A 17823-nucleotide genomic window follows, 5' to 3' on the forward strand; every position below is an offset into this window, starting at 1 on the left:
AATAAACAGGTGTAAACAGCTACATCTGAGAAGAACCTTTGTTTTTAAAAGTTATCTAACAAAACAAAGATACTGAAGAAAAGAAACATTTTAAAATAGTTAAGCTTTATTAATTAGAATTTCTAGTGAAGTACTATTTCCGTGGTGATGACACACAGCTCATTCAAAACACAAGTAACTTGTTAGCAAAATTACTGCTCTAAAAATAGGACAGCATATTATTACTAAAGTATTGATGGAATACTTAAAACACAAAATGATAAAGGAATCAAAGATGTTAAGAGTTTTGAGAAATAACATAATAGCGGCAAGAAACATTCCCCTTGTTTGCACTAATAGCCAGGCAAATTAGGAAAAGCAATTTCAGTCTAGAAAATTGGGAAATCAGAACATTCTGTGCTGTACTCAATCATGTTAAAGGAACTAAAGACACGGGTATAGAAGACAACAGAATTAGTTTTCACACGGTAAAGTCTAATCTATTTCCACTGATATTCACACTTTCCTGACTTAGAAAACTGGACAACGGTGTGCCAAATCACCAGATATAAGTTAATCCCACTGGGAAAACATGGGTAAATCGTCAGCAGTCTTGTTTTCTTTTCATGAGTTAATGCAGACCAGGAGAGGCAGACAGAGCTAATATTAACAAAATTACATTTGGGTAATATAGGTTAACACCTATTTACACAGAGCTAAGATTTATACTCACATGAGAAAAAAAGCCAAGCAAAGTAAAAGTAACTTTTATTTTGGCAAGGAATTGCGCCAAATCTAATTAAGTCTCTAGATCTATCAGTTAACAGGAAATACTGGAAAAGAGAAATAATGTCAAATTGTGCCCCACAAAGATACAATCAACCAAATGCAGAAATGTCATATATCTTTAAGAAAATGAGTGCTTCTAAAATGTTTTTCTAATAACCTTTTAAAAGTATATATTAACTTGGAAATGACTTCCTTTTCTCTTCTTGAGTGGCAAAAACAAAATAAACTTTACTAAAGTCCTTATGTAATTAGTACAAATTCTGATTTAATATTTTAAATAATGAGAGTCAGTAGCAGAGGGCCAAAGGCACAAACAAGGGCACCTAAGATTCAAAAAAACAGGCCAACTAAAGGACAAGACACAGCAATGAAATAATGTCCATCCTTTGCCTAAACTACTCATTGCAGTTGAACAATCAAATCCACAGCCCCTGCAACCAAGACACGACAAAAAGGAATCATGACTTTCTAATTACTAATTTTGCTTCTTATATCCTGAGAAAAGGAAAGGGACACTGCAAAGTTTTTCATCAGAAGAGTGTATCTCCCCAGGAGACAACAATCACCTTTCTGACACACAGAGAGGCTGTGTGAATTTTCACAGCAGTTTCCAGGGCCTGATATATAAATATTATCAATGTTCTGGATTTTCAGGCAAAGATATTTAACATAAAAAGCAAGCTCCAATTTCAAGTTAAACTTGAAACTCCCATCTACAACTTTTACTCCATCTTGTGGAGGTGGAGGGTATAACTATTAAGAATTTTGAAAGCTCGGAAGAAACCTCAAAAGCTGCAATTTTAACAATCAACAAAAAATGGCTTGCTTACAATTGGTTATGATATCTCAGCTGTAGTTTTTTCACATCTATAAAGTGTATTAAAATTAATGAACAGGATTAACTCAATGTAAGTTGTATAGGTTATTATAACCAATTTTCTCAGAGACTATTTTCATAAGACCTAAATATTTTAATAATAAGTTTACTGAGAAAAGACAGCTTAAAGGGTAATATGGAATCTGAGAACCTCGCCTAAGAAAGAAAGTTAACTAGAGATGTGCATTGCTCTATTATTTATAACAAAAAATAAAAACAACAATAACCCAAATGTCCACAGGAATCCACTATTGTAACCTCCACGCAAGCAGGGATCATGTCTCCTTTGTTTACCTTATATCCCAGTGACCAGCAGTGTCTGGTACAGAGGAGGCACTTAATAAATATTTGTTGAATTGAATTCCTTGGAAACACATGGTTTCCAACTTTTTATTCTGTGAAGTGAAGAAGATTAGAACAAAGCCCCCCAAACCCCTACCATATACTTTTACTGTCTTGTATTTTTAAAATAATATTTTAACTTCAAATAGTAGAAAATAAAAATTAGTTTATCTCACAAGGATACAAGGTCAGTTGTAAAAGCTCATTTCATATTCCTTATTATTCTCATTTCACTCTGCAATAGTAAAAACCTCAAAATCAGTATTAGCCTTGTCTAGTTTTGGGGAATGTCTGCCATAACTTGTGTTTCCCAATTTCTCTTCTGACAATGGGGACTCGGCATATTCCTTTACATTGCAATTACCTGTACACACATCTTATCTCCTGCACTCAAAGCATCATGTACTTTAATTTCCTCCAGGAACTCTTCAAGTTTAGGAATTAGAAAGGATCCCGGTATCTCGATGCGCTATATGGCCTCCACACACCACTGGCAGGAGTGAAGCAGTGACCCCTGAGCTGTATGCTCGTACTAAGACCCTTGCTCCCACCCAACAGTCAGGGCCCCACCAACCAAATCTAATTAGAGGCTATCAAAATGATCTCATCATGCCACCCCTTTTCAGATTCCATCTCTCATTCTTACTGGATTCCTGAAACCATTCTGTCTACCCTCTGGAACTTGTACTCAGTCATCAGCAGAATCTCCTATTCTGAACATCTACTCTCAACTTCCACTGAACACTTTCTGGCTCTAGTTGAACACCAACTGGCTATCCCCTGTAGCCTCAGACCACAACCTTCTTTTTTTTTTTTTTTTTTTTTTTTTACCTTGTCACACATCTCAAACCACTGGACCCAGGATTGGGCTAAGTGTCTTCCTTGTTACTCCCAGACTCTTCACTTGTCCTCTTCCCTAAAACAACTCCAGCTTTGAAACTCCCATCATCAGCCTATAACCGTAATTCTTAATCAGAGACAATTTTACCCCTCTCCACCCCATGGGAATATGTGACAATGAAGACACTGTGGTTGTCCAGAACTAAGGGTTGCTACTGGTGTCTAGAGGGTAGAGGTCAGGGATGCTGCTAAACAACCTATAATACACAAGACAGCCACCTACAGCAAAGTATCATCAGGCCCAAAATGTCAATAATGCCAAGGTTGAGAAATCCTGGTCTGTAGTCATCCTGGTCACTAATGCCTCATATAGACCTGCAGGACACTCTTATCTCCACAACCAACTCTTCTCTTTCGCTCATTCCCCAACAGGGAATACACAAACGTGCTGTACTTTCTCTCACTTAAAAATCTTTTTTTTGACTTCACGTCCCCTTCCAGCAGTCACCCCTTTTCTCAGCTCTCCTATACGGCAAAACTCTTTCAAGGTTTGTCTATATTCTCACCTATGCCTCTTCTTCCAGTCTCTCTTATACCCACTTCAGTGTTTAACCCTACACTACAGAAGCCACTTTTATTTTTTTTAACATCTTTATTAGAGTACAATTGCTTTACAATGGTGTGTCAGTTTCTGCTTTATAACAAAGTGAATCAATTATACATATACATATGTCCCCATATCTCTTCCCTCTTGCATCTCCCTCCCTCCCACTCTCCCTATCCCACCGCTCTAGGTGGCCACAAAGTACAGAGGTGAACTCCCTGTGCTATGCAGCTGCTTCTCACTAGCTATCTATTTTACGTTTGGTAGTGTATATATGTCCATGCCACTGTCTCACTTTGTCCCAGCTTACCCTTCCCCCTCCGCATATCCTCAAGTCCATTCTCTAGTAGGTCTGCATCTTTATTCCCGTCTTGCCCCTAGGTTCTTCTGACCATTTTCTTTTTTTTTTCTTTAGATTCCATATACATGTGCTAGTATATAGTATTTGATTTTCTCTTTCTGACTTACTTCACTCTGTATGACAGTCTCTAGGTCCATCCACCTCACTACAAATAACTCAGTTTCGTTCCTCTTTATGGCTGAGTAATATTCCATTGTATATATGTGCCACATCTTCTTTATCCATTCATCTGTTGATATACACTTAGGCTGCTTCAATGTCCTAGCTATGGTAAACAGCTGCAATGAACATTTTGGTACATGACTCTTTTACTTATTTATTTATTTATTAACATCTTTATTAGAGTAAAATTGCTTTACAATGGTGTGTCAGTTTCTGCTTTATAACAAAGTGAGTCAGTTATACATATACATATGTCCCCATATCTCTTCCCTCTTGCATCTCCCTCCCTCCCACCCTCCCTATCCCACCCCTCTAGGTGGTCACAAAGCACCCAGCTGATCTCCCTGTGCTATGAGGCTGCTTCCCACTAGCTATCTATTTTACATTTCGTAGTGTATATATGTCCATGCCACTCTCTCACTTTGTCACAGCTTACAGTTCCCCCTCCCCGTACCCTCAAAACCATTCTCTAGTAGGTCTGCACCTTTATTCCCGTCTTGCCCCTAGGTTCTTCTGACCCCCACCCCTTTTTTTAGATTCCATATATATGTGTTAGCATACGGTATTTGATTATCTCTTTCTGACTTACTTCACTCTCTATGACAGTCTCTAGGTCCATCCACCTCACTACAAATAACTCAGTTTTGTTCCTTTTTATGGCTGAGTAATATTCCATTGTATATATGTGCCACATCTTCTTTATCCATTCATCTGTTGATGGACACTTAGGCTGCTTCTATGTCCTGACTATTGTAATAAGAGCTGCAATGAACATTTTGGTACATGACTCTTTCTGAATTATGGTTTTCTCAGGGTATATGCCCAGTAGTGGGATTGCTGGGTTGTATGGTAGTTCTATTTTTACTTTTTTAAGGAACCTCCAACTGTTCTCCATAGTGGCTGTATCAATTTACATTCCCACCAACAGTGCAAGAAGGTTCCCTTTTCTCCAGCATTTATTGTTTGTAGATTTTTTGATGATGGCCATTCTGACTGGTGAGATGATATCTCATTGTAGTTTTGATTTGCATTTTTCTAATGATTAATGATGTTGAGCATTCTTTCACGTTTGCTGGCAATCTATATCTTCTTTGGAGAAATGTCTATTTAGGTCTCTACCCAATTTGGATTGGGTTGTTTGTTTTTTTGATATTGAGCTGCATGAGTTGCTTATATGTTTTGGAGATTAATCCTTTGTCAGTTGCTTCATTTGCAAACATTTTCTCCCATTCTGAGGGCTGTCTTTTCGTCTTGTTTATGGTTTCCTTTGCTGTGCAAAAGCTCTTAAGTTTCATTAGGTCCCATTCGTTTATTTTTGGTTTTATTTCCATTTCTCTAGAAGGTGGGTCAAAAAGGATCTTGCTGTGATTTATGTATTAGAGTGTTCTGCCTATGTTTTCCTCTAACAGTTTGATGGTGCCTGGCCTTACATTTAGGCCTTTAACCCATTTTGAGTTTGTTTTTGTGTATGGTGTTAGGGAGTGTTCTAATTTCATTCTTTTACATGTACCTGTCCAGTTTTCCCAGGACCACTTATTGATGAGGCTGTCTTTTCTCCACTGTATATTCTTGCCTCCTTTATCAAAGATAAGGTGACCATATGTGCGTGGGTTTATCTCTGGGCTTTCTATTCTGTTCCATTGATCTATATTTCTGTTTTTGTGCCAGTACCCTACTGTCTTGATTACTGTAGCTTTGTAGTGTAATCTGAAGTCAGGGAGCCTGATTCCTCCAGCTCCATATTTTGTTCTCAAGATTGCTTTGGCTATTCGGGGTCTTTTGTGTTTCCATACAAATTGTGACATTTTTTGTTCTAGTTCTGTGAAAAATGCCAGTGGTAGTTTGACAGGGATTGCATTGAATCTGGATTTCTTTGGGGAGTAGAGTCATTTTCACAATGTTGATTCTTCCAACCCAAGAATATGGTATATCTCTCCATCTATTTGTATCATCTTTAATTTCTTTCATCACTGTCTTATAATTTTCTGCATACAGGTCTTTTGTCTCCTTAGGTGGGTTTATTCCTAGATATTTTATTCTTTTTGTTGCAATGGTAAATGGGAGTGTTTTCTTAATTTCACTTTCAGATTTTTCATCATTAGTGTGTAGGAATGCAAGAGATTTCTGTGCATTAATTTTGTATCTTGCTACTTTACCAAATTCATTGATTAGCTCTAGCAGTTTTCTGGTGGCATCTTTAGGATTCTCTATGTATGGTATCATGTCATCTGCAAACAGTGACAGCTTTACTTCTTCTTTTCCAATTTGGATTCCTTTTATTTCTTTTTCTTCTCTGATTACTGTGGCTAAAAATTCCAAAACTATGTTGAATAATAGTGGTGAGAGTCGGCAATCTTGGCTTTTTCCTCATCTTAGTGGAAATGGTTTCAGTTTTTCACCATTGAGGACAATGTTCGCTGTGGGTTTGGCATATATGGCCTTTATTATGTTGAGGAAAGTTCCCTCTATGCCTACTTTCTGGAGGGTTTTTATCATAAATGAGTGTTGAATTTTGTCAAAAGTTTTCTCTGCATTTATTGAGATGATCATATGGTTTTTCTCCTTTGATTTGTTAATATGGTGTATCACGTTGATTGATTTGTGTATATTGAAGAATCTTTGCATTCCTGGGATAAACCCCACTTGATCATAGTGTAAGATCCTTATAATGTGCAGTTGGATTCCGTTTGCTAGTATTTTGTTGAGGATTTTTTCATCTATGTTCATCAGTGATATTGTTCTGTAGTTTTCTTTCTTTGTGACATCTTTGTCTGGTTTTGGTATCAGAGTGATCAGAAGCCACTCTTACCAAATTCACTAATAACCCTGACACTGCCACATGCAATGGTGACTTCTTAGTTCTCAGCATTTGTACAAGTTAATTCCTGCCTCCTATTTGAAACATTTAATTCACTGGCTTCCAAAACAACACAGACCTAGTTCTCATACCTCACTGGCTGCTACTTCCTATATTATATTGTTCATTCCTACTCACCACCCTAATATCTAAATGGTGAAATGCCTCAGAGATCAGTTCTCAGACCTCTCTCTCTTCTATCTATACTCATTCCCTTGGTGATCTCATCTTATCTCCTGGCTTTAAATACCATCTATATATGAACTACTTCTAAATTTATTTCTCTAGACTAGATGTTTCTCCTTAACTCCAGGCTCATATATCTAACTATGTAATGACACTTACACTTGACTATCTTAATGGGCATCTCACATTTAACATGTCCAAAACTCAACCTCTGATCTTCCCCCGAAAACTGCTTCTGTCACGTCTTTCCCATCTCGATAAAGAACATCTGTCCATTTGCAAAGACCAAAACTTTGGAGTCATCTTTGGCTCTTCTCTCTTACATCCCACATCCAATTCATCAGTCAATCCTATACCCTACACTCAATAGATTATCACAACCCTCACAATTTCCATCCTGGTGTAAAACACCATCATCTCTTGCTAAGATAAATGCAACTCCTAACTGGTCTCCTTGACTCTTCCTATGCCGCCAAAGAGTCGTTTTCAATATAGTAGCTAGGATGATACTCTTAAAATGTGTATCAGATGTCATCCCTTTACTCAAAACTATGTGAAGCTCTCTGCTTCCCTCAAATTAAAAAGCAATATCCTTACAGTGGCCTTTAATGTCCTATGCTACATTGCATCCCGTGTTCTATTTAACTTCATCTCCTGCTACTTTTCCCTGCCTTACTTGCTCTGGCCACTTTGACTGCCTTGCCATCTTTTAAACATATCAGGCATCCTTCTGCCTGGAATGCTATTCTCTGAAATAGCTACATAATTCACTATCTTCTCTCCATTAGATCTTTCCTCAAATGTCTCTTTTTCAGTGAGTTCTTCCCTATTTTAAAACTGCAATCCTGTTCACCATTACTTACTTTACTTTTCTCCAGAGTATTTTTCACCTTATGAAATATTACGTATTTTATTTTATTTATTGCCTGTCTCTCCTACTAGAATGTAAGATACAGGAAGAAAGGAATATTTTCATTTGCTTTATTTATTGCTAAAATCAGGGTCTAGAATGTTCTGTTAAAGAGTAGGCACTCCAATAGTGGGTCTTCAGCCTCTTATTGACCTATGAAAACTACTTTCCATGTTCTGTTACTCAGGGTTGGATCCAGTGTCCCTTTGATTCTTCTCATTCTCTGTACTGAATGAGAGTTGACTACTATCATTAACACTTATCCTCGAGTCCAGAATCACAGAGGACTCTAGGATAGAGAAGTGTGCAGACTGCCAATTTCCATCAGTAATCCTAAAATCTGATTTATTAAAAGAAATACTTTACAGTTAGAGTCTGTGTTTTAAAGAAATAAACCATTAAACCAAAACCATCTATTGCATGTCTTTCATTTCCTTTCTGTATGACATTTCAGGCAATCTTTGCAATAATGATGCTATTATATACTATAATCCCTAGAAGCTTGGGCTAGGATTTAGTAAATTAGAGTGCTGGTCTTGGCAAAGCCACTAATTTAGGTTCATATCCTTTAACTTCTGTGTCTCAATTTTTCTATCTTATAAATGGGGACTATTCTGGCCCTTTTACATAGTGTCTTATACAGAAATTATTTGTATACATCTTTTCTTTCCATTGCCTTTGAAGATTGGGGCTGTTTTTATTTATCTGTGTACATCACATGCTATTTACAATGTTTAGTAGATAAATATATGCATGGATAAAACAGATTTTAGTTTTAAGCATGAAATTACCTATGTGGAATTACTTCAAAAAACATATGATGTAATATAAAAAATACTATTTATTTTTACCATGAAATGAGGCTTAACAGATTCCCAGGAAAAAACGGAGAAATTACATCTTTTCTCCCCAAGGAGAACAAATTTATTTACTTAGTATGAAAAATTTAAAAAAAACCCAGCCATTCATTTTCCTCCATTCTTTTGTTCCCCATCATTCCAACAATACCACTGATTTATCCTGTAATTTAAAGACCATAAATTTGGAACTTTAAACCTAAAGGCTTCACTATTCTCCAGCATCCACATCTAGTGATACCAAATTCCATCACCTTTTTTGTTTCTGTTTCTCAGCTCCATCCTTCTCATCTGTATTTCTGTAGCCATGATGTTAATTTTAAATTAAGACCATTGAATGTTACTACATTTTAGCAAAAAGGGGTATATTTAGCCTCTTACCAGTACATCATGCACCAAGGCTTGATATGTCCATGTATGGTGTAAAGGAGTTGCCAAATCTATGTTTCTGTCAACAAGAACTAATAAAGGCCTTTGGAAGCTGTAAATATATTAAAAAAAAATTATGTAACTCTTAATACCTGTGTATACATCTACATTCTTCTACTACTTTCAGTATATGTCATTTTCATATGAACAATAAGTATACTAATACTGACATTCCATAATACTTTGCTTTCTAAAAAGTTTTCTAGTACAATCAAGTAAAGCAATGCTTTGTACTACCTAGAGCCTCTGTATGATGCTAGATTATAAGTCTTATTTAGTGAACTTTCTTAAAGGAAAAAATCTACACAAATACTTCTACAGAATAATTTTTATAGTTATCAAAGTAAGAATAAGTTGCTTTTGCTCAGATTTATATTTTACATTTTTGAATAAAAGGAAAAAAAGAAAACCCATTGTCAGGTTCAGGGAAAACAATTACAGAGAGTAGGATCTTACAAATTTATACAAATGTTCAACAGTTTCATAAATTATAAATTCCAATTTTTTTCCTGAAAACACAAGTTCAGAAAAGCAGACTCAAGAGGCTCACAAAACCCTATCCCATTATAATATATGAAACTAAAACATTATACTACAATAGTAACTAATTATATAATTACTCACCAGACATGTCATATATTGTTTAACTCCATCATTATCATTTAGGTATGAAATAAACTACATTTAAAGCAAATTGAGGCACAAAGTCATCTGGTTACCATGTGTCTCCAAAAGGCATAGAGATTTCACTTTAGAGGCACTACTGTATCAAGAGTACATGTCAATTTTCAATAGGCATTGCTACCTGATTTTATTTACTATATGTATTTTCTCCTGAAAGACCTCTGACAATTTCAGTAACTCATTACATCCTACTGGGTGTACAGTGAACTCCCAACTGCATTAATTATAAGACTTGGTGATAAAAAGGTAGTGATAAAAAGGTAGGAGTAGCACCTTTACCACCACCTACTATCGTTTATTATTCCAGAGCTAGGTGGAGGGCAGGGAGGATAGCCTATGGCAGGGTTTCTTAACTCAGCACTACTGACATTTGTGGCTGGATAATTTCTTATTATGGGGAGTTGTCCTGTGCAGTGTAGGATGTGTAGCAGCATCCCATAATGCACCCCACTAGATTCCAGTAGCAACTACCCAGTTGTGACGACTGACATGTCTCTAGACATTACCAAATTCTCATTGAGAATCATTAGCCTACAACTGGATTCAAATACATTTAATAATAAATAGTCTGACAAGGCTGCTGACCCCTAATTCAAATAATTTAGAAATGCATACAACAAACTAAAAGAAGACAACTATATTATGATTATGTGAATACACTAAAAAAAATTTATCTAAATAAAACAGTGCCTTTATATTGGTTTCTAAGGCCTATACAAGAGCACAATAAAAAAGGAACTGTTCAGTAAGGTATGACATAGTGGTTGCTTCTGTTGAAAAAAAAAAATCAGATGAGAATTTGATGTCTCTGCTCTACTTAATAAGAAATATCATTATTTAGAAGAATATTTAGACCAGCAATGAAATTGCAAAACAGTTTAAAGTAATATGGGAGGTGAAACAGTTGAACAAACAATTGAAACACAATGTTAGTATCAACTGCAAATTATAGGAATAGTATATAAAACTGTAAGAGCCATCAAATTGACTTAAAATGAAGTCTATGAAAGGTAACCATAAGAGTGTAATTCCTGGAAGGCAGTTATACTGCGTATCAGCTTATTTTCACAGGCTTTATTTATTAATTCACCTAAAACTAGGGATAATAATTAACTTTCCAAAATACTGTCTATTCCCTTTGAAATAATTTTCAGCCATTGGTGTGGGTTTCTTTACTTCCTCACCCCAATACTGTCCATTATTTTTAATAAACAAAAGTTAAATATACTATAATGGACAGTTTTTCTAAAAATTTCTATTCAATAATAATTGAGCAGTCAGTAACTTTGGCATTATCTACTTATACTAGACATGGTAACAAAGAGAAAAATACTTTGCCGGTATTTTAATGTAAAAATGGAAACCAGTTAATAGGTAGAAATAGACATAGGCATCACAAATTATTCAACTTACTTTTTCTCATTACCAAGAGTCTTAATGATAATTAAAAGGAAGTGGCTTTTTATTGCAAAAGCCATATAAACAGAAAAATTTATCCTACAGATGATAAAAATGAAAAACAGATAATTCTAACAAAAGAATGTAAATTAAATATTCCATTTGTATTTTTAAGAACGATTTGAGGGCTTCCCTGGTGGCCCAGTGGTTGGGAGTCCGCCTGCCGATGCAGGGGATACGGGTTCGTGCCCCGGTCCGGGAGGATCCCACGTGCCACGGAGCGGCTGGGCCAGTGAGCCATGGCCGCTGAGCCTGTGCGTCCGGAGCCTGTGCTCCGCTATGGGAGAGGCCACAACAGTGAGAGGCCCGCGTACCGAAAAAAAAAAAAAAAGAACGATTTGAATCAAAACCCTGATTTAGATTTTCCAGTATAAGGGTATTCTATCAAGCAAGGAAAAACAACCCAAAAAACTCTACAAATGTTTCATTTTCAAGCATATAAGGTGTACTAACTAACATAATACCTGAACTGGCCAGCTCCAAGTGTGTCACCTGTAAAAAGACTGTTTCTTGCATCTCTCAGATTTTCCCGAAGTTTCTTATCTAGTTTCTGAAAAATGAAATTTTACATTAACTCTTTTAAAAAAAATATTTAATTTTATTGGAGCATAGTTGATTTATAATGTGTTAGTTTCAGGTGTACAGAAAAGTGATTCAATTATACATATACATATATTCATCTTTTTTGATTCTTTTCTTATATAGGTTATCACAGAATATTGAGTAGAGTTCCGTGTGCTACATTAACTCTTGAAGAACAGTTTCAGACAACTTTGCATAGGGTAATACACAATGTATTCTTAATTTTGGAACTAAGAAATTTAGAATTCCTTTACAAAACAGCAATTCTCACATTTTAGCTTCTTTACTATTCAATATTATCCTAACTTGGACTTGAAAAGACCAATGCTTTTTCTATTGTGACTCAGACCTGATTTCACTAATAATCACTTTTTGTTGACTATTTTTACTTTAGGTATGGGAAACGTTTTGCAGTAATAACCCACACTCTCTCCCAAAGCATGCTGCACCGAGGAAGCTATCTCAATAGTGGTGGTTGCAAGAGGCTCCAGAATAGAAATGGAATATGTGAAAGAAACTAGCCCTCCATCTGTCAATGACTCATTTAGGCTACTAAAACTCAAAAAATGTTAGTGTATCTTCCTCCATCTTTCCATACCATTTACCTTCTTTTCAGTAACTCTGTAATTTCTCTAATATCTTATTTTTTAATCTTTAAACCAAGTTCTCCAATGCTCCTTTTACACAGAATGTTCTACTCCAGTATTATGGGAAAGCAAAATACACCTTATCATGTTAAAAATGATTATAATTGTTAATAAATGTTTGCTAAATGAAGTTAAATATTAAATGATTTGGGGAATCAAATAAGTGTGAAATACTACTTAGAGAGACAAAGCTAAATGAGGAATATTTATTTGAGTAAAAAAGAAACAGGGCTAGAATAGCACATTCACATTGGAATAAATCATTTTACTCCATCACATGATCACAATGATTACTTTTTATTTTTGGTGGAATCCCAATGTTATAAAATAAAAATATTTGCCTTTGGCACTTAATATATAACCCATAACAACTGTATACATACTTAATATTAACAAAAATACTTGAGGTATTTAGGGAAAACAACTGACATATTATTTATCCCCAATGGATATTTGCGTGAACTCACCACTGCTACCATTTCTGCTGCTGTTCCTCTTGAACATCTGATTATAGGGACTGCACCTATTTTAACAACAGATGTTAGCAATGATTTCAGCTCTTAATAATTAAAATGGATACTTATAAAATACATCAGTATCAAATAATAACATATAATGGATATATATAATTTCAGGCTACAAACAAAAGGATTTATTTATAATCTTGAGAATAAAAGCAAGGTTTCAGAAATAGACCTTACCATTTATAAAGACAACATGAAGGGAGTCAGAAAAACATGATTTTTATATTGTGTGGGTCAATCAGTATGACCGTATTTTTTCAATGGACTGACTAAATCAGCACTTTGACTAATTTAAAAGATAATATCAATAGAAAACACATTCTTTGCATAATGTAAAATGCTCCTAAAAGTTGGCCTCAATTTATTATCAAATCAACTCATTTTAGACTTCTTAATTTCTCTCTATTACTCCAAGTTTTATTGAAGGCTGAAATCCTAAAATGAGAAAAAAAATCAAACTGCACTGAAAATCTCATAAAACAAAGAACACTGTAATATTTAAATGCTGAAATTCTTACATATTAGATTCTATACAAAGCTGTAAAAGTAAAAACGTGAAATATTAAGTACATTTTTTAAAACTTTGTTTTCTTCTGATGGCAAGCTATACATGTCTGTCCTAAGAAAATCCAAAGAATATTAGAAATATATAAAGTTAATCCTCTTGATTCAAGCACCCCAAAATAATACCCATTAAGAATTAGATATGAATGTTTCCAGGTTATATTCTACATATAGTCTAAATAAGTGTGTGTGTGGAGTGCATAAAAAACAAAAATAGGATATTTTGCATATCATCCTTAAATTTGCTTTTTTTCCACTTAATTTATTGTTGTTATCTTTCTATGTCAGGTTGGCAGTAATTTCAACTTTCCTTTGAGAAAAATCATTTCCTGATACTCTACATAATAAAAGTGGCTCTAACACTTCAGTGGTCTGTACACTTCTTTTTCAATCTACCTTAACCTTGAAAATATAGTTATCATCAAGCAAAAATAACCTTAATGTCCACAATAACCCTAGCATTCAGCAACATCCTGGAGACTGTGCGCAAAAATAGAAAGATTAATTATGTCTGTTTAATGACTAAAAGTGGTATACATGTGCGTTCTTTAACAAACAAACAAAAAAAGACCCAACAACAACTCCATTTGAAGGTACTGATGAGCAATCGAAAGCAAGCAGAAAGTGGAGGAGGGTAAAACTCTTGAAAGAAGAGAAATACATGAACAGTGAGAGATACTTTTAACCAGCTTTCCTCTTGAGGGTACTTTCCAGTTTGCATGGCACAAAGGAGAAAGAGCTCAAGCAGAAAACAGAAGACTCACTGAGCTGGAAAATCAAAGCCTGGAGTTCAGGGCTGGAAATTAAAGGGAAAAATCCCTGAAAGGAGGGACCCGCAAAATCTGTATGCAAATTCTCCTCAAGCTTTTGTCTATATCCTAAACTATGAATGTATCTCTCAATTTTCTCATTTGTGAAAGAGAGAGAAATTTTATTAATGTAGTGTGAGGATCATTTTAACCGAAAAGTTTTCAGTGTCTGCAAAATTAAAATTGCAATTAGAGGATTTCTAAACATATGTTTAGAAATGAATAAAAATCATACATTAGACACTAAACACAATGTAGCTGGAAGTAATTTTAGATACTCCAAAGAAATGTTTAAAATTTTGAGAATATGTTGGATAAGTGTTTTACGTAAATTTACTGTTTTCTGGAGCCTTGGGAGTTTGCCTTAATACTTACCAGGCATATATCTCTCTAATTAGAAGTGCATTTGAAATTTTTCAAAATGAAATATTAAAAGAAAATTAGCAGGCACATAGGTGAAGCCACCAGCAAACATTCAAACAATATATTAGGAAGTTACAATTACCAAAGACATCTAAGGTGACAACTCAAGAGAGCTGCTAAATGCTAACTTCATCAAATTATTAGAAGAATTGTGGTTTTATATAGTACAGAATGTATATTTTATCTCAACTCTGGAGAGAGGGACTGTAGAGATGCAGATAAATAATAAGGGATCATATTGCAGTGTAACAGGTTAAAATGAGCTGTTAAATAATTTACTTTCAAGAAATAAACAAAGGTTTGAAAACTTACCCAGTGTAACAAAAAAGCAAAAGAGGCTGTCAACAATAGTGTCCATAACAGTTTCCATTTCTGTGTCTGTGATATCTGGTCTGTTAATGGCTAAAATGACATAGATAAAGGAGAAGAAAGTGACCAAAATTTATCCCTTATTTTTATTCAAATTATTACTCAACACCTATCAATATTGTTTGATAATACTTATAATAGTTAAAGAAGTAAAACATTTTATGCTTTAAATTTTAAGTGAACAAGTATTCACAAAAATTATAATACTTTAAAAAAAATATCACCTCAATATCAGTAGTAGTAAGGAGTAGTATCAATATTAGAGCAGTAATAATAAGAGAAAACCCACCACATAAATTATACAAAATTTTTGCCAGAGCAAATAGGAAAATAAATATCATCTTCCATAATTTTATTCACAAACATTAAATGGCCTCAAGAAACTACTGATCTTACTATCCAAATACTGCCAGAAAAGGACAATGTATCAATATATCAATTACGGCAAAACCAACATCACATACATTTTCTTTGTAGTATAACAAATTATATAAATTTCTCTTCTGATCTACTAGACTGTACTTAAGTGGTTCTCAAACTTCAGTGGATAGAAGAATCATTCTAAGAATACGAGAGAAGAGAAAGAAGTTTCTCTGGAAGCTATTAAAAATGAAAGATTATTAGCCCTTTCCCTCAGGGATTCAATTCAATAGATTTGGGATAATTCTAGGTAATCTGCAATTCTGACAAACACGTCAGGTGATACTTGGGGTTACACGTTTTTTCCTTTTCTGTCCCATTTCTTTCTTGGAACTTTAAGAACCAACATGTCAAATGTTTTTAAAAGGTAAGAGTAATAATGGTCCCTAGCCAGGAGGGAAGAATAAATGGAGAGGTGGCAAGCCTACTCACTAGGTTGACAACCAGTGACTTTGCTATACTGGCTGCTCTACTACGTGTTGGCTTCCACATTTGAAAAACAGGTTGTTGGGGCTACACTTTAAGAAACATTGCTGTTGGGCTTCCCCGGTGGCGCAGTGGTTGAGAATCCGCCTGCCGATGCAGGGGACACGGGTTTGTGCCCCGGTCCGGGAAGATCCCACATGCCGCGGAGCGGCTGGGCCCGTGAGCCATGGCCACGGAGCCTGCGCGTCCAGAGCCTGTGCTCCGCAACGGGAGAGGCCACAACAGTGAGAGGCCCGCCTAGCACAAAAAAAAGAAAAAAAAAAAGAAACATTGCTGTGAAGACTTTTCTTGACAGTCAAAGACCTTGCCTTATTCATCTTCCTATCTCTAAGAGTACCTAGGCTCAGTGTCTGACAAGTAGATGCTCAGTAACTATTTGTTAAAAGACTGACTGGATTAAAATATTATCTATATAATATGTTTAATTTCCCAGCATCTTGAATGTGAAAACAAATATAAAATTCAATACAACTTGTGATCAGCATAAGAGGAAATCAGAATCCAATTGGATACAACAGTGTTCAAAGAAAGTACGGTACATGCAGAGAACATAAAAATAACAAAGACTTTAACCATAATCTGGATGAGGAAACGTGCTGCTATTCAGTATTGCCAACTGCCATCTATCCAAATCAGATGACAGAAATGGCATAAAGATACAATGTGAATTATGTAAATTCAGGGGATACCAATCCAGTGAAATACTCAGCTCATTCTGCCAATCACTGGTTCAGGTAAAATCTATATGAAGCCTCGATCCTTCAGGTCCATACCCTTCAGTACCACACCTCTGAAACAACTACCCTCAACAGTCAAAACACTGCCCATCACTAACTTCAACTCATTTTCAACAACAACTTGGTTTGTCTGAGACATTAGCCTAAGTCTAACTAAGGTGACAAGTCTGCGTCCTTTATTGGATAAATTCCCAATCCGTGTAAAACAGGTGATAAAAATTGAATCCATGGTATCAATATGGTTGATTTATGTTTTTAATAATCTGTTTAAGATTATTAATTAAAGCACTTGTAATGTTTGAGAGGATTTGCCACATAATTACATAATAATTAAGAGCACTAACTCTGGAGTGAGTGCCTGGATTTAGTAACCCGGTTTTGCCATTTCCTTATCAAGTTACTTAGTATCTGTGTCTCAGTTTTTTCATCTAGAAAACAGAAACAATATATATATATATTTTTTTGCGGGCCTCTCACTGTTGTGGCCTCTCCCATTGCGGAGCACAGGCTCCGGACGCCCAGGCTCAGCGGCCATGGCTCACGGGCCCAGCCGCTCAGCGGCATGTGGGATCTTCCCGGACCGGGGCACGAACCCGCGTCCCCCGCATCGGCAGGCGGACTCTCAACCACTGCGCCACCAGGGAAGCCCCAGAAATAATATTAATTCCTACTTCATTAAGTTAATCTGAGGAGTAAATGAGCTTATATTGTGAAATGTGTATAGGGCAATCTACTACTATTATTATATTATAATTATACTATTGAGAATCTGGGCGATTAAGATGTGATTACACTTTAAAATTAATAAACTAAATTTATACTTTTAATTCAATAATTATTAATTTCAGACTTGTGATTTTTAAGTTGAGAGATATAAGAAAACAAATTTATAAACACTTGAATGTTTAATGAATTTAGACTCCCTAT

General features: G+C 35.4%; 1 protein-coding gene across 1 annotated transcript in view; it reads right to left on the reverse strand.

Annotated features, from left to right (window-relative positions):
* The window catches only part of SCFD1 (sec1 family domain containing 1), a 130361-nt gene that overhangs the window by 82092 nt on the left and 30446 nt on the right, over window positions 1-17823 (reverse strand). Inside the window, exons 7-10 of the mRNA XM_059057225.2 lie at window positions 15197-15286; window positions 13032-13087; window positions 11800-11885; window positions 9146-9245 (exon numbers count right to left, since the gene is read on the reverse strand). Of these exons, the coding sequence (XP_058913208.2) occupies window positions 9146-9245; window positions 11800-11885; window positions 13032-13087; window positions 15197-15286 (332 nt within the window). The remainder of the gene's footprint in view (window positions 1-9145; window positions 9246-11799; window positions 11886-13031; window positions 13088-15196; window positions 15287-17823) is intronic.

The sequence above is a fragment of the Kogia breviceps genome, chromosome 3, assembly GCF_026419965.1.
Source record: "Kogia breviceps isolate mKogBre1 chromosome 3, mKogBre1 haplotype 1, whole genome shotgun sequence".
In the NCBI taxonomy this organism is placed as follows: Eukaryota; Metazoa; Chordata; class Mammalia; order Artiodactyla; family Physeteridae; genus Kogia; species Kogia breviceps.